The 18,062-nt window shown below is 34.7% G+C and overlaps 3 protein-coding genes across 3 annotated transcripts; 2 read left to right on the top strand and 1 right to left on the bottom strand.

Moving 5' to 3' along the window:
• Window positions 1-789: 789 nt before the first annotated feature.
• On the top strand, window positions 790-4,000 carry LOC136818793 (V-type proton ATPase subunit E-like). Its single transcript, XM_067075029.1, has 9 exons — window positions 790-876; window positions 1,195-1,260; window positions 1,469-1,578; window positions 1,801-1,867; window positions 2,028-2,117; window positions 2,579-2,647; window positions 3,004-3,098; window positions 3,401-3,488; window positions 3,721-4,000. The coding sequence occupies exons 1-9, from the start codon at window positions 844-846 to the stop codon at window positions 3,781-3,783; spliced, it is 681 nt and encodes a 226-aa protein (XP_066931130.1). The 5' UTR covers window positions 790-843; the 3' UTR covers window positions 3,784-4,000.
• Window positions 4,001-4,806: 806 nt separating this feature from the next.
• On the top strand, window positions 4,807-6,829 carry LOC136818788 (chymotrypsinogen B-like). Its single transcript, XM_067075025.1, has 4 exons — window positions 4,807-4,837; window positions 5,085-5,416; window positions 5,739-6,036; window positions 6,461-6,829. Exons 1-4 carry the CDS (start codon window positions 4,807-4,809, stop codon window positions 6,787-6,789), a joined length of 990 nt encoding a protein of 329 aa, XP_066931126.1. The 3' UTR covers window positions 6,790-6,829.
• Window positions 6,830-8,899: 2,070 nt separating this feature from the next.
• Window positions 8,900-14,437, bottom strand: LOC136818787 (transmembrane protease serine 9-like). The gene is made up of 8 exons (XM_067075024.1): window positions 14,264-14,437; window positions 13,768-13,882; window positions 13,239-13,406; window positions 12,637-12,950; window positions 11,474-11,564; window positions 10,929-11,236; window positions 9,789-10,092; window positions 8,900-9,243 (listed from the first exon to the last, which is right to left on the bottom strand). The coding sequence occupies exons 1-8, from the start codon at window positions 14,435-14,437 to the stop codon at window positions 8,909-8,911; spliced, it is 1,809 nt and encodes a 602-aa protein (XP_066931125.1). The 3' UTR covers window positions 8,900-8,908.
• Window positions 14,438-18,062: the final 3,625 nt, after the last annotated feature.

Genomic DNA, 18,062 nt, shown 5'->3' with positions numbered 1-18,062 from the left:
TCCACAGATAAAAGTAAAACAAGCAAGAAATTAGATATTACCAATGAATAAGTTTTGTTCAAATTGGCACGCTGATATTCTCTCGAATTAGTGCATGATAATGCTGCGAATCTTCCCATGCATGTAAAAGCTAGAGTATTAGGGTTTTTATTTCCATAATACAGAGTAGATAATTTCTGGCCCGAATGGGTGGAGTAATTTTAAAATGCGGAGTCAATAGGTAGTCCCGTTCTCTTAAATGACTATCGAATCACAATTATTCGATCTCATTCAATTATATTTGATTGGTTTGATTGCGATATTTGTTCGAACTGTGAGCACATTTGCGGGTGTTTAGAGGGTGGCTTTTTCAACTTCGCCCAGTTCTCTGCCTACACAATGTTGTTTTTTGTCGTTATTGATTTTGTCCCATCAGGCAATAATATTTTTGTGAGTATGTCTTGTGAGTGTACTTTAAAGTTTTGATTCCAGAATTCTTGTTTTCATGGAAGATGCTATATGCATACCCTCTGGTGCCTAATAATGGAAAAGGATAATTCAAAGCACTTTAAATAAAAAAAAGTAATTTCAAAATTTTTTTTTAATTTTGATGATCTGATTTCAGCTACATAATAATTTTTTCAATAGAATTATTACATCAGACTTTCACTGTTCTTTAATCCAATTTTTAAAACAACAAATTTCAGGGGAGTAAAGAGAATTTTTTTGTTGAGAAAGAATTGATGGCTTTCATCCATGCAGGAAACATGAACAAAAGTTTTCCTTTCACTATCATAGATATTCTTTATTTTTTAGCCAATAAATAAGTTTCCACCTTGAAAGAATATACCTTAAGCTGCCAAGATGGTTCTCAATGATGAAGATGTCAAGAAACAAGTAAGCTCTTGGGTCACTGAATTCTTCTTTTTGTGACAGGAAAAAAATTGAATACAATTTTTATAATAGATGATGCTCTAGAACTGTTTGAATACACAATGCTAAAATTTTGATAATATAGTTCTGTTTTGTATGTAAAATCTTTTTAAAATGAACTTATCAAAGTAGACTAAATTAACTGTAATATTTTTGCGAATTAGAAATCAGCACTGAAATTCTGATTTCTTCACATGTAATACCATGATTAGGTATGATAAGCATATGCCTCTTATTTCGTCTGTTTCTCTAATTACCAAGATATAATTTTTACCTTTTCAGATTGAACACATGATGGCTTTCATCCATCAAGAAGCCAAAGAAAAAGCAGAAGAAATTGAAGCTAAGGTAATGAAACAAACTATAATCTTCTTCCGTCATTCCAATGAAAATCTTTGAGCAAAGATAATGATATACAGCTTTAAAATAGTCTTAAAATCTTCAATGTCCTAATTTTAATATAATTTTAATTATTAGAAGCTTCGCTTTGGTGTTATCGCAGCAATAAGGTCAACCAATACATTTTTCCTGAAGTTGCTGTTTTTTTATGCTTTAGGCTGAGGAAGAGTTCAATATCGAAAAAGCCAGACTAGTTCAACAAGAGCGTATCAAAGTCATGGGTTATTATGAGAAAAAAGAGAAACAAATTGATCTGCAAAGAAAAATGTAAGAAATGGAGTCAAAATACTTTTATTAATTATATCCTAGTACGCCTGCTGTTTTGGAGTAAATAAAAGTCGGTTCTATACCATGTACAATCTCACGCAATAAATCTGTGATTGCTTCTAGAAGGGGTTCTCCTTTTGTCAACCTCATGAACACTTCGCTTGGCATTTGCCACCAACCAGGGTTTCTAGAAACTTTATTTTTTTTACTTTCTGTTTACAGCCAAAGATCCAACTTCTTGAATCAATCTCGATTGCAATCTTTGAAAACTCAGGATGACCACATTCAGGTAACCTTTTTACTTTCAATACACTAGGTAGAAAATCATCAAAAATTGTCATCATTATTTTAATATAACGAATGATATTAAGTATTTTGCCTAAGATTACTAGCTTGGGAGACTTGCTCGGCCACCATTTTTGTACCAATGTAACCTTTTTCTCCAATAGAAAATTTTGGACGAAACTAGATCTCGTCTTGGTGAAGTTACCAAAGACAAGAACCAATACAAGAACATCTTGAATGGACTTCTCACTCAGGTATGTTATTTATATTGTTAATATAATGTTGGTATATACCCTCTAAAGTCAAATCTAGCTTTAGATTGACCGGTATCAAAGACACATATTGAGCAGAGGTTTAGACGTTCCTCTTTGCGCCCTAAACTTTCTAATTTTGATTTAAAGTGGTCAGAAAACTGGCGGTCTAAAGTCAAAAAGATTAAAGGAGTAACTGCTTCTTTCAATCTTTTCTGAGTAAAGATTTTAGCTACCAACTTCCTTCCCACTTTTTGCCTACTCTTACATAACAATTAGCCATCTAAACTATTCACCTTAGTACCTCCCCTGCAGTATGATTTTTGAAAAAACGACCTTTTAGTGCCCCCTTTTATATAGAAAAAAATGCAAATATCAGATCAGTCGATTATGTGCCTGGGTAAAAGAACATTCTGGTTATGTTTTCATGAAAGTACTTAACATGTTTTATTTTCATTTTCTAGTGTCTTTATCAACTGCTTGAACCAACTGCACAAATTAGATGCAGACGTGACGATTTGGAATTAGTCAAGGTCAGTATGAAATGAATAATTGTATTTAATAATTCCTTTAAATACATCCCCTTCTCAAAGACCCGTTTAGGATTCTTTTAGCCAGTGGGGATAGAAATAAAGGGCTAAAGCTCAATGGGGATTGATATTCCCATCTTTTTTATGGCTGGGGATTTCAATTCTTTTGTTTTCAAATTCAGTGGGGATGGGGAAAATGAACATTTTGCAGTGAAGATTCGTTTATTTGGTCATTTTTAGTGGGGACGAAAATTCGAGGATAATCTTCTACCGTGGACGATATTTGGTCAATTTTTCCAGTGGGAAGAAAGGGGTCCCATCTTCTTAATGCAATTACGCTCTTACGTTTGTGACTCCAGGAAATTAAAGACGAATGTTTGAAGAACTACCGTGAGAAAACAAAGAAGGAATGCGATTTGCAAATTGATAGCAACAATTATTTGCCAGAGTCATGGTAAGTAATCGAAATATTCTTGTCCTGACCTTTTCCCTGCTAAATCATAATTCTGAAATGATTTATCAAATCTTCATGGAGTGCATTTTATAATTCAAAACCATTAAAAGAATTAGTGAATTAGCTCTTTTATACTTCGTTGACATCAGCCATCTCTACAACCGAAATAATTTGCTTGTTTGAAAGATCTGGAGAGGTCTGAAAGTGAAAGGTCTGAAGTTTTCGATTTTCATAATCCTATCATAACAATTGAATTGAAGATTGACTCTAATATTTCGAATATTTTTCGCTTTCTTTCCCAGCTCTGGCGGACTTGAATTGCTTGCCAAAGGTGGTCGCATCCGTGTGACAAACACATTGGAAAGTAGATTGGATTTGATGAGCAGACAAGTAAATACATTCTTTTACCAAGATCTGATAAATTGCACTTAAGGACATATTATAAAAGTCCGATCCAAAGTTTTGATCTTACCAAGTACCAACTGGGTCACGGAAAAGTATAAGAGTTTTGTAGCTAACTGCGTTGGAAATATTACTGTGAAATTCTCCCACAGGTTTACTTTTTTCATTTGACAACTATTACTAGCAAGCCTAAAATATGAATTATTTTCTTCAATTCCAGATGCTGCCAGAAATCCGGGAAACGTTATTTGGAGCAAATCCAGTCCGAAAGCACTTCGAATAAATGGCAGGATAGTCTTTCTTATTAGTTTTGCTTCGTCTAATTTATTCACACCAAACTGAATTTTTGGGTATTCAATTTTTATTGTCTTAATTTATGATCTCTTTCTGTTACTTTTTAAAAACTCCTGAAATACTCCTATTATGATATGAAATTTAGAATTTAAAATGCAAATTATAATTTTTTATACAATTTGACAGAAAAAATAAAATTTAAATTACTCACCGCACTTACTATTTTGCTAACTTTCCCAAATGTATTTAATTGCTGTCCCCAAAATTGGATGAGTTGAAACTTTCCATTTTGATTGAATAAAGAAGTTTTAAACTGATAACTTTTTTATAGAACTGTGGTAGATTTTACATACTTTCCACTTTTACAGAAATTAGTCAAAAACAAAGTTGTAGGTTGAGAAAGTTTTTGACTTAATTTATCTTAATTAACTTATCTTAATTAGTTTTACTTCTATGTATCAAACATTTTGTTTTTTAATGAAATGCGAAAGGTGTCTAGGTAAGTTTATCTTCATGAGTATTTTCGTTTTGGTGGAAAAGATAGGCTTACTTTTTTTCCTCAAAAATATTTTCCCAACGGTCTTAAGCTTTTTAATAAAGCATAAAGTGGGTGCTGATTTTAAACTTTAATATTGTCATTGTGCCGGTACTGGATTGCGTGATGTCGTTGCAAACGGTAATAATTTCATTTCTATTCTACTGAAATGATTCATACAAAAAGAAACATACAACTGAACAAATTAATAGATTTTACATTACATTACATTACTTTAGACTTTTGACTTGCGTACTTAAACATTTACCTGCTAAAAATGTTAGATTTGATGAGAATGGATTGGACCAAATTGCAATTTGGTTCAGCTGTTTTTTATTTAGGGGATAAAAAATGACAAAATGTTTCGGAATAAATTAATCAGTGGGAATCTCAATGAAAACAATTAGCAGCTTCTTTAAATTGTCAAAATTAGCGAACAAATTGAAAATTTCACAGCTTTTCTCTTTAAAAGTCTGAATGAATGTCTTCTTCATCACTACATTCCAAAGTAACATTTCGAAGTTAAAGGATCAAGGCTCAATCATGCATTCTCTACACTTTTTTATATTCGCAGTAGTATTTTCGAAAACGTGCGGTAAGATTTCTTTCTAGTCTTTAATGTTCATTAGTTTAACTTTTTAACCGAGAACTATGACACATTTGTAAGAGTATAGACTATGACTATCATATTAGACCAAAAAACCAGATCGATTATTTGTCATAATTTGTAACATTTCTTTCGATAAAACTTTCAGGTTTTCAGCCTCCTGAGTTTGAAAAATGTGATGTTGAAGACGACAAACATTGGTTTTGTAAAAAAGGACTCCAATACTTTGACAATTTTTGTGACCAAGATGAATCCAAAGCTGCTTGCAAACAAACTTGTAATCTTTGCAACGGACCCCCTACTCCTCCACCAGTTCCTAAACCAATATGTGGCGTTTCCAAGGTTTCTCAAAGCCGTGTAGTCAATGGAGAGGACGCACCCGAAGGAGCATACCCATGGATTGCTTCACTTCAAATCCGCGTAGCTATTGAAAATGTCAAATCTCATTTTTGTGGTGGAACTCTTATCCATCCAAAATGGGTAAGGATGAATTATAATTTATGCAATGTCATGTTTTGCTCGTTTTAATCTTCCTTCTCAAAATATTAGAGGAGGTAAATATAACAGAACGTAAAGCGAAGAAATTTTATACGATGTTATCGTTGTAAAGAAGTTAAGGTTGTTAATATGACTGTAAAGGGAAAACGTTGTGGGAACGTTGGATTATATGATATTGAATATATTGAACATTTGTCAAAGTTCTGTCAGCGGTTATTACCCTCTTGTCCAAAACATGTATTTTCTACTGTACTATAAAAATAAATCACCAACCCATGATAATTAATTTTACTTCTTATTTTAGGTCTTAACAGCTGCTCATTGCTTTGACTTTGGTAATTTCAGTATGAATGCTATCATGCCATTTATTCACGTTGAGCTCGGTATCCATGACCAAGACAAAGAAGAATCAACCTCTCAGCTGAGAAACATCAAAAATGCTTTTGAAAGTCCCGATTTAGGTGTCAAAGATGGAACTTTGTATGGAGATTTACTTTTGTTGGAACTCGATGTACCAGTCATGTTGAATGATCGAGTCAATTTACCGTGTTTACCAGACAAAGAAGAATACCCAACGATTGGTCAGAGCTGTGTTGTGGCAGGTTAGGCAAACTTCATGTAATCTCAGGTGCCTAACTAACGTTGGGGTCGGAATAAACGGGGTTGGTGGAAGAATCTTCAAATTTTGATACATGGGGACCCAATTACCGAGGATTGGAAAGTGTACCACTTAATACCACCACTCCCCCCCCCCCAAATGTAATTTAATTAAAAAAACTAAACCTGGCTATTTAGAGCAACTGAAAATATTTTCAAAAATTTATTTATTTTTTATTTATTTTTTCATAATTGTTTTATTGTACAGTTGACTCTCGCTAATTTGAACTGGAAAATGATATCAAATCTGGTGTCGAATTATTTTATGAGGGCCTCGCCTTCGACGAGAATAAGTTTGAAAGAAAACAAGATTCGAATAAAAGAAGTGATCATTAATCGCCTATTGTATGCACTATTTATTATTTATAGGATGGGGAATAAGAGAATATCCAAGTGAAAAGACAGGAGGTATTCTTCAACAAACTCGGTTACCGGTTGTTGGGCCAAATCATATCGGTTGCCATAGCAACACTGAAGTCATTTGCGTTGGTCATGGATTTGGAACACAGGCTAATGGTAAACAGCATCCAAACGCGTGCAAAGGAGATTCTGGCGGTCCGCTCGTCTGCCAACAACCCAATGGAAGCTGGAAATTCGTTGGGGTTGCTAGTTATGTTCACACTTATTGTAAATACTACACAGCTTACGCTCCAGTCGGCAAATACTTGCCATGGATCAAAGAGCATGTTCCTTTATAGACATTTTTTCAAAAGAAAAGAAACGAGTTGAACACATTAAAATTACTCCGCTCTGTACTGGGGAGAGAAATCGACCGTAGACTCTACCAAAAATTAGGCTCTGTATTTTCTTACCTAAAAAGTAGTATAAACTTTACCTTTTCATTTTATCTATATTCTTTCCCTGGTAGGTTTTTCTTTGGTGAGAAGAGTAGTAGCGTCAAATCACATCAAATACATTTTTCTTTCTAAAAGTGAAATTTACGCACTGGAGATTTTTAAAAAGTGTATCAGATCCAAGGCTCAAAGGATGACGCCCAAATTCGCGAATCTCTAGTTCGATTTTCATGGGGAATCGGATTTTCATTGCTTAATTTTGTCGTTTAAGAGAGCTTCTTCTTGACGGTGACTTTCAATATTATCGAATAACGGAGCCCAGCGAAAATTAGAATGTCGAATTATAGAGCGTCAACTATGCTACTTTGATTTTTTGTTTATTTATCATTCATTCAAAGTAATTGGGTGTGACTACATAGCGATAACAGATACGAGTTATATCAGAATAGGATGAGCTAGTTAGGATAGGGTGATATCACACTACCGGCCAGGTGTGGGTGTATAGAAAACTTGACCTTTGGTGCCCATAGTAGGTAGGAGCAAAAGATTTGCTGAACGTAATTCAAGTTTGGGTAATTGACATTCCCCATTTATTTGTTGAGAATCGTTAATAGCCTTTATCGTCAACATGAAAAATATGAGCAAACACGCGTACATAAATGCTGTATTTCATATTGTACCGTACTAATACAAGACCGAGTTCAGCATAAGGGGTCTGGTGAGAGAGAGATCGTATTTTTCACTAGACTAGAGTCTACTTTTGGCTGAACTTTGCTTTTTGTCCAGTCCAGTGAAGTAGACTAGGAGCATTTGGCGAGGTCGCCATTTTGAAAAAGAATGTTTAAAATCCAAATAACAAAAAAACTACTTGGAGTTGAAAGATGTAGTCAAAAATGAGAAACAAACATCAATAACAGATTTGCAATCCCTTATTCTCAAATAAAAACATTGCTTCGTACTGTTTTTACCTTCCAAAAACAACTCAAATCTGGCGGACTGTTTTACAGTCCGCCTAAGCAAAAGCATATTACCATATACTACCGGGCCACTTAATCGCGCCATCCAGTCTATCAAAAAGCTTTAAGTGGACCCCGGGCTAATTTTGCACTTACTTTTGTATCTTATCCCGAAATTAAGTAACCTGTCTAAGACATGATGTAGATGTAGTATTTTATTTTACTCAAAAGGGATAACCAGATGGTTTGTAATATTTGGTACATGGGATTCTTCTATTGTCCTGAGCAAAATTTCAAAATATTTTTGCCTAACTATTTTCCAAAGTCGAGATATTTAAGTTACAAGTTTTTGACTTTTAGGATGAAGACAATAGAATTTGAACGTAAGAACCATGTAAGACTCGATGTAAGAACCCATTTTCAAAAATTTCAAATTGTTACATAAAAATACTTTGAGGTTTTACTAAAGACCACAGAAGGTTTCTGTAATCTAAAATATTCTTTTTTTTCCATCAATAGTACAAAAATTAAAGAATCTACACATAAAAAAAGCAAAAAAAAGAGCTATGACTGGTGGTTTTTCATGATATTCATGATTTTCAAAAGTGGATTGTACAAATACACTGAGCGTAAAACAGTAAGTTATTCCTTTTCATTTATTTGGATTTCCTTGCTTTCGAGCTGTAAATTTTCAAAATCTAAAGATAGAAAGGTTTTCAATTCCGTGTTTTTAAAAGATAGGCAACTCAAGTTCGATATATTAATCACATAATACGTGTACGTATATTATCTTGGTATCGCTTTCATTGTGATTCATAAGTGATTTCATTTTTTATGCAGGCTGCTTCGGGTCTAGGACACAAAAAGGCTACTATGACTATGACTATGGGTAAAAGCAATATGAAATGTTGAACTTTAATATTTCTTTGTATTCTATTCCTTAAAAACCTTATAAAATCTTACTTTTATCGATCAATTTTAAGAGTTTTGATTTACCCAAAATTTTTAAGTTAGAGAGAGTTAAGTAAATAGCGATAAAAACTTTCAGTAAAAGAATATCATATGAATTAAAAATGTGCCGGCACATAGCTCCTGATCCAGGACATGTATTTTCCAACGGGAGCATAAGCTGTGTAATACTTGCACAAAGTATGAACATAACTTGCCACACCAACAAATTCCCAATTCCCACTTTGTTCCTGACAAACAAGTGGGCCGCCAGAATCTCCTTTGCATGCATTTGGATGGTGTTTTCCATTAAGTTGATTTCCAAAACCGTATCCAACACAGATGACTTCAGTGTTGTTACGGCAACCGATATGATTTGGCCCAACAACCGGTAACCGAGCTTGTTGAAGAATACCTCCTGTTTTATCACTTGGCCATTTTATACTCCCCCAACCTGTTTGAAGTCAATAAAGAAGTTCTTACACTTTCAGAATGGTTGTTGAAACTTATCATTGAAAGATTAGTTTAATTGTCTGAGATTCTCTTAAACGAGATAGTGGCTTTTCTTGAACTATTTTCATTTGATTCGATTTATTGAGACTTAAAGGGACATAACAGTACTTGCGAAATTTGTAAACAAACTGTATGCAGCGGATACCAAATCAAAACAAATGTCACATGTCAAAATAAAAAATCAAACCAAATATAGCTAATTTTGATTGTTCAATTGTTTTACAAGTTTGTTTTGGACACGTGAATTTAATTGTTCTCTTTAATGACACGTGGTTCGCGCAATGTTTACAATTTACTACTGTTATGTCCCTTTAAATGAAAGAAGAGTTCCTAAACTTCACCATTTTAGCAAAAGTTGTTGGTTATACGATTGGCCCATTTTCTAGCCTATTGGCTGTAGAAGATCAGACGATGCAGAAAGATGTTATAAGGTTGCTCAGCCAAAAAGGAAAAATTAGAAACGAAGTCATATGAAGTTTGCCTAACCTGCTACAACACAGTTCTGTCCAATCGTTGGGTAGTCTTCTTTTTCTGGCAAACATGGTAAATTGACTCGATCATTCAACATGACTGGTACATCGAGTTCCAACAAAACCAAATCTCCATATATTGTGTTTTGCTCTGGAAAAACTTCAAGATCAGGGCTTTGAATAAGCATTGATATTCTTCTGACTTGAGACGAAGGCTCTGTTTTGTTTTGGTTATGGATTCCAAACTCGACACGAAGGAATGGTAGAAAATCATCAATATTGGCTTTTTCGAACGAAAAACAATGTGCAGCTGACAAAACCTGAAAAAAGTTGATATTATAACGGATTACCCTCTTAACACACCTATATCTCAGTGACTAATAAGCGATATTTGCTCTTTCGAGGACGGTGGAGTGACTGAAGTGATTTGGATTAATCAGCAATTCTGACCCATTTAATGGAGCACGGGCTGATTTACAGTCTTCCTCAGTTCATCAGGATCTACAATAAAGGTCATAATATATTGAGAATTTTGGTTATTTTGACGTTTTTCAAGATTTAAAGTTCTGGTGAGAAAGTCGATTTTGGGCCATCTCTTTAATTTAATCGAATATTTCAATTTGGGAGGGGTTGGCAGACTTCCAGGCTATATTCTGAGTCTTATTGTGGACTATTTTTGAACTTTTGGATCCTCAGATCCTAAGGTCCTAACTTAAGTCTCATGTTAGAACTCAGAGTTAAAACTCTACCCTTCCAACCTACTTTAGAGTACTTACAAATCGATTGTGGTTCAAAAACTTCCCGGTGGATTTCCCTTTTTTCTCAAATATTATGACCTTGATTGTAGAAGATTCAAAAGTAACCTTCTAGGTGGCAGAAAACACACACATATATTCGGTGTTATCTTTTAGACTATAGGGATAAAATAAAGGGAGCCAAATGCCAATTGTAGTGAATAATCTTTTGCATGGAATGGTTAGGGGCTTTAAAATTAAGATAACAAGTCAAAACAGAGCGAGATTCACAAAATTTTAGTGATTACCTTAGTGTAGTTTTTCCTATGTTGTGAAATAGCTTAATCAAGATGATTTAATCGGGTATCTTTCCTTTACTTTCGAATTAAACGAATCGTCTTAACATGTATTTATTTATTTACCCATCTCGGATGAATAAGAGTGGCTCCACAAATGTGTTTCTTGGTTCCAGGTTTACGAAATTGAAGCGAACCTATCCAAGGGTAAGCTCCTTCAGGGGCGTTTTCACCATTCACAACTCGCCCTTGAAAAGCATTTGAAACGCCACATTTTCGTTTGGGTGTGACTGGTCCTACTCGACAACCACCGCAACTTTTGATACATGTTTGCTTTCTTAGTTCATCACTGCAAAAGTTTTTATAGAACTTCACTCTGATTTTACAGCGCCAACGTTGTTTGGGATCATAACATCTTTCTAATCTTTTAAATCCTGAGTTAAAATAAGAAGAAAACCCGTTTTGAAGTGTACTACTATTTAGATTAAATTCGACCTGTTTTTCTACCTTGTGCTATTGCTTTCTAACGGGGCCTTTTAAGTGTCGCTTTATTTCTAGAATCAAAATAGAAGGATTGATAGAAAAATAGTTCAATAAACGTTCAAAATTTATATAGGATTTACTTTCATTTTTTTTATTTTTCAACTAATTTCACAACAAGTTGAATTTACCTTGTGTCTCATACCAATAAACGACCAAAAATATTGCAATCTTTCGAAGATACATTTCCAACGTTTCTTTACATTTGAAATAATGTTCCCACTGTAAAAACGACCACAAATTTAGCTAAACCATAATTATTAAATTTGTATAATTTAAATGTTAATAATTATTGAATTTGAAGCAAACTTTTTGTAGGTGAAACATGGTTTGTAAATGGCATTTTCATTTTCGTGCTTCAAGATTTTGTTCTGGGTTTGAATCCTGCTGATAGCTCAATAATGTGTTACATCTCCTTCTCCATTCTTTCCATGAGAAAGAAGGGCCCCCTGATTAATTGTTGAACATGATACACGCCAAAAAAGTGTTTTACAAAATATAAAACAGTCTAACCTAACCCGTTGTATTAAAAAAAAAATCTAAACATTTTTGTGACCTGGTGAAAGCAACTTAGCAAATAACCTTATTTTAGTGGGGGGCATACGGTATTTCGGAATTGCAGAAATCGACCCTTTTTTCTTCGGAATTTCGGAAATCGGGCAAAATTCCTTCGGTATTTCGGACATCTGAAATTGTTTCGGTATCGGAAATCCATGAAATTTTGCTTCGAAATTTTGGTATTATAAAGTTTTTATCCCCCTTTTTTTTCGGAATTCATGCATGAAAAATCAAATTTGATGAACAATTAGTCAAAACGAGGAAAAATACCCAAAAGATCGGTATCGGAATTGCAAGTATTTTTTTACAGAATTTCGGAAATTTTGGCAAAATTATTCGGTATTTCGGAAATCGCAAACCCCGTACGCCCCCCACATTTTACCCCCAAAGGGAACTGGTGGCAAGCTTTAAAGAACTGATAGTGAAAGTCGTGATAAACATAAATTCAACCTCTTCTTTTACCTAAATAACCAAAATATTTAGACAAACGAAGCATCTTTAGAATCTCAAAAACAGTTGAATATATCTAAATGTGGGGTATTGTCTAATAAATTGGACATTTCTCAGCAACAGACTGATCAAAACAAACTATATTACAATGGGGAGGTTTTAAAGCAGGTATTCTGTCTTCAAATTCAATTTATGGAGAATTTCGACTAAAAATTGACACGTAAGGAGGGACTAAGTATTAAACTTTTCTTTGATGATTTAATTTAAAGTTTTATAATTCATTAACATATTGTTTGATCCATGGCAAGTATTTGTTGACTGGAGCGTAAGCTGTGTAGTATTTACAATAAGTGTAAACATAACTAGCAACACCTTCCACAGTCCATGATCCGTTTGATTGTTGACACATCAATGGGCCACCAGAATCACCACGACATGCGTTTGGATGTTGTTTACCGTTAGATTGGCTTCCGAATCCAAGACCAACGCAAACGACTTCAGTAATGTTATGGCAACCTCTGTGCGGGGTACCGACCACTGGGAGACGTGTCTGTTGTAACGTGTCAACGGAATCCCCAGGGTAGTCGATTGCGCCCCATCCTGGAAGAGATATTGAAAGGATTAGTTTTTAGCATTGCTCAGTAAGTTATTATATGCAAAACAAAATGAGAGAAGAGATTGAAATAAGATGTAGAAGTCAGTCTACCCATAGAAATCGACATAGTTTTGGTTTAAAATAAGTATAAACATTTCAACGAACGATACGACATGTTCACCGTAATGATGATTCAAAAAAGTGAAACGCTCGAATCTCATTCTTTCCTTTAATCACCGGTTCCAACTGTTTTAAACACTGAATCACGGGTGGTTCGATGAATATAATCTTACCTGCAATGTAACAATTCTTTCCAACTTTTGGGTAAACGCCTTGTTGTGGCATACAAGCTTTAACAACACGGTCGTTCAATCTGAGAGGAGTTTCCAGTTGTATTAAAGCGATATCAGCACTGAATTCATCGTAACGCCCATATTCTGGGTGAACAATGATTCTCTTGGCTAAAAAGAAAGCGTTTTGGGACATTTTCGGATGAATTGTAGTGGGCTAATTGATAACTTTTACTCGATTCTCTGATTCGGTAATTATAGGAACATTTGAATTACGGAGGTTGCCAACTACCAATATATTTTTGTTTAAACTCTATCATGGAAAGATTCGAATAATAGAAGAATTAAAGAAATGTTGACTGTATTAGCATAGGAAAGGCATTTATCAGATATGCTGATTCATCAGATTATTTTGTTCTCACAAGTTTAGATTAAACGTGGTGATGTTGTCAAAGTGTGTAAAAATTTCTGCTTAGAAACTGCTCTTTACAGAGCTGTGAACACAATCCTTAAACTATCTGCTTTCAGATACCTTCGATTCTTTGTTGAGACTGTTCACTCAATTCTTTATCGTGAGCACCTGCCACGATCATAAAGAAACCAGGTATTTCTTTGTATTTCTTCACACAATGACTGGCTGTCAAAATCTTTAATATATAAAAATCAGAAAGTCATGTGAAATAAATTTGAGGCTCTTTCCTAAGTTTCGAATTGTAGAGTGTTTAATGTCAAAAACTTTCCTGGACACGAAATCTTCAAACATATTCATACCCAAAGGGAAAATGGTGCCATCTTTTTTCACACATAATTTGCCTTAATATAGATCAAGATCAGTTATCAAAAAAGAAATCTGTAAATATTTTTCAACGTTCCAACGGAACCTGGACAATGTCTTCTTAAAGAAATCTTTCACTTTGTTTCTTGCCAAAATGTAATCTTGTGCCAGAATGTCGAATGTCTGGATCGGTATGATTACAGATCTGACGGGCTTGGAGATAAATTGAATAAAAGCACTAAGAAATTCTTACCCATGTCGGTGTCAATATAGTCCCGCCACAAAAATGTGATCCTCGAACTGTTTGTAAGGAAATGATCCATGGCCAAGCACCTGGCTGTGCTTCAACACCGTTTACTACTCGAGGTTGCGATACCTGGAAAACAACATCATCGATCAATGGAATAATGAAATATTCATGTATCATCTCGTGATTTCCGAGCAGACTCTGATTAATCCACACATAGCACGTATTTTAATTGTTTTGTCTAATCTGACTAGGCCAAGTTGTCACGTTCGCCATATCCCTTTAGATGGGAGAGTGATATTTTTCTCGTATTTTTTAGGCTTGATTTTAATTAAAAGCGACTTTCTAACTTCCTCTCATTACCTCTGAAACTCCACATTTCGCATTTTTATTTCCTTGACTTTCACCACCATCGCCATCTCCATTGTTCAACTTCTTACACGCTTCAGGACATGTCTTCAAACAGTATTTGTCTACATAACTGTTTATTCCACACAAGTCTACTAATCCTGGACAATCTGGATCATTGTCGACACATGGAACTAAATCAAGGGAGAATAACTGATAAGTAAAAGTATCATTTCATAGTTGAGATCTTAAGGCTTTTCCAAAAATAAAGGTGATAATTTTCTGTCTCACCATATCTGAGCTTCTGAATGACGAACTGACCTTTTGTTGCCATGGGATATGTTGTTGCTGTGCTTGTAGTAGCACCATTTCCTTTGCTAGGAGAAGCTGTTGTTGTTGTTGTTGTTGTGGTGGCTCCACCCTCTCCACCACACCTCTCGCATGATTTGACGCAGTGTTTGTCAACATAACTGTTCACGCCGCACAAATCTTTGAATCGTGCACAATCTTCGTCTGTATCACTGCATGCATCTTTGGAAGGAAGGGAAGGACCACATTTTCACAAGTTTTTAGGATCGATCCCGCTGAATACAGGTTATTTTGAGTTATTAGAACACCCTCTTCTCGCAGGCCCGGTAGAATTCTTTCACTCATTCGGGGTAAAAATAACTGACTGAAACTCGATGGAGATTGATTTTCCATTGTTTTCCAGTCAGAAAATTCAGTGGGGAAAATTAGCATAAAATTTTGCAGTGAGAATTTGTTTATTTGATTATCTTTTTAGGCCCATTTTGTTATAAAGTTTTACCTAGCTACAGTAAGTTAAGAGACTCACTGCAAGCTACAATCCAACAGCTACTAAAAATAAAAGCCAAGCGCAGCATTTTTAAATGTTATAAAAGAACCAGTAACTGACCTACAGGCTCCAAAGATATTTAGCAAAATTGGCTTCATTCTATGTTTATCCCATATTTACTCGCTTTTACGTGTTTTTATGTTACATTGTTTGAGCAACTTTCTACACATTGATTGTAAAGTTCAAACTTGTGATAATATTTTAAGCATTATTCTTACGTGACTTGATTTAATAAAGGTGGTCAAATAAAACCTTTACTAGAATTGAAACACTATATTACCACAGGACTCGGGGGCACTGATCTTGACGGCCGACGGGGACGTGCCGCTGGAGTTTGAAAAGTGGACCCTGTCAGATATGAATATTTGGTAAATTTGTGACCATGTCAGAACTAATAGCCGAAGAATTTTCCCATTTTCACCCTAAAAAGTGAAAAAAACGAGTTAAAGTGGACAAAAAAATTAAAATTTTACCTTTTCCACCATCCAAAAATAATCAAAAGCCGACCCTGTCAGATACCTTCAGAACCTAAAAAAGGGACACTAAGACCAGTGGCACGTCCACGTACCCAATTTTACCTAAGTGTGTCCCCCGCGGTCACAGAAGTTGTCAAAAAGTAATGCATGTACACATATATCTACTTAAATTAAGGGGTGCTTTTGCTTTCTTGAACCAATCAGTTAGGACCTCGGTCTTTTTTTCACCTAGCAAACAAAGAGCAGTTTTTCATCCATCATGCCGCTGACCATAAAGTAATGCTCATTGCTAGCTTATATTTAAGGTACAACCTAATATGATTTGATTGGTATGATATTATATCATCTCGAAAATTTGTATCAAAGTGCCTGTAAACTATCAAACCTCACAATTCTTTCTCGTTCATTCTGAATACAATCCCGAGGGGGGTACCTAGGCAAAATGGGTGCCGGGTATCATAAGGGTCCCTTTTTCACATCCTCGAAAGTCTCTCAAAAGGATACAAAAACCATTAAAAGCAGATTGAGTCTCTGAAAGGGTCCAAAATTCACGAAAATCTAAATTTCCTCTTTCAAAGGGTCGTGATTTTTAGAAATTTTGACAAATATCGAGTGAAAATCGACAAAAAATTTTGAAAAATCTCTCTAAGGGTCCCAAAAAACGCAAATCTTTCTAATCTATTAGTGTCGATATTCGATTTTTGGCTCATACATTCCCGTCACCTTACAAACCTACTATCGGGGGTACAACCCTCAGGAGTAGCAAGTGACCTCCCAAATCGTCGCACTGGAAATATTGCACATCGACAATTTTATCAGATTCTTAGGGACTGTAAAACATCTTTTGATAAGCCAAAACATATGTTTTTTATGTTGCCAAAATTGATGAGATAGTGGAAAATTTTCTTTTCAAATCAAATTATTTCAGTGAAAAGCTTATTCATTTAAGTGTTTTTAAATGATGTTGATCGTTAGAAATCGTCTCTTTGTACCCAAAACGGACACAAAGACTTTCACGTTGACTTTCTTTTTAATAACGTTTTCGCCTTGGAGGAGACATTTAGAATTTAACATTACGTCCATTGTTTAGTACCTAAAAGACCTTAAAGAAATTGATGGTTCGAACTTAAAAGCTTCTTCTTGTAAAGTTCTAACGCTCTTTGTTCTTTGTAGCAGTTTCCTTAAGTTAAACGAGACTCGACTTCGTGCAAAACTTAAGATACAAACAAGGACAAAATTTCGACTTTTCCCTCAATCTTTGACCCAAAAGTTTCCGATTTTTAAAAGTCGGGCGGCATCCATCTGTCATCCGGCAAACCTGGTACCTCCCTGGAAGCATAACAAAAAGGGATTGATCTAGAATACTTTATTTCACGGAAATAAGTAGACATGTAATTTGAAACACCCCTTCAATTCAAACCGGCCATGCTGTCCTTGAAAAAGCAAAGAAAATTCGTGTTAATTTTTTGCGTTTTAATTTCGAGGCCGTTGATTATCTGTCTACTTATTTTCGTATGATAAGGTAATAATAATTCTATGGGAATTGTGATCCCGGCCGAAATGAATCCACTCAAGGATTTTTAAGATTGAGAATACGGTGTAGCGTGTAAGCTACAGATCAAATCTGTGTTCTTTGTTGTGATTGAACTCACCAGAACTTATACAGTCCGTCATTTCCGTAATCTCTTTTTCAATATAATATACAGCAAGAGCCTGTATACTAATAGTACAATAAGAATAGTGTAGTGTTTCATTTCGAAAATTGGGTGCTGTCACATTTCCAGGTAGGTCCAAAAAGTGAAAACGGTATTACAGTAACTTTTTCTTGTCACAAAGTAAGATAATGCCTCATTTTAGCCCCTAAATATTGCAAGTAAAAATTATAGTAAAATATACTTTGAAGAACATATTTTTTCGGATTCGAAATACCGCTATCCGTTTGTTGATGCTAGCAGCTAGGTGCAGCATTGACCCGCATTGAAAATATTTTGAAATAAATATTTCAAATTTCATTAGCCTCTGATTCAATTTTAATAACTTATGTGTTACTGGAATGAATTTTGAGCAGAAAAATTGATGAATATAGATTTTTTGAGATAAATCAGAATATAAATACATTTGAAGT

The sequence above is a fragment of the Clytia hemisphaerica genome, unplaced genomic scaffold (assembly GCF_902728285.1).
Source record: "Clytia hemisphaerica strain Z4C2 unplaced genomic scaffold, Clytia hemisphaerica genome assembly, whole genome shotgun sequence".
In the NCBI taxonomy this organism is placed as follows: domain Eukaryota; kingdom Metazoa; phylum Cnidaria; class Hydrozoa; order Leptothecata; family Clytiidae; genus Clytia; species Clytia hemisphaerica.
The sequence above is the reverse complement of the archived record's forward strand: the minus strand, read 5'-3'. Positions and strand labels throughout refer to the sequence as shown.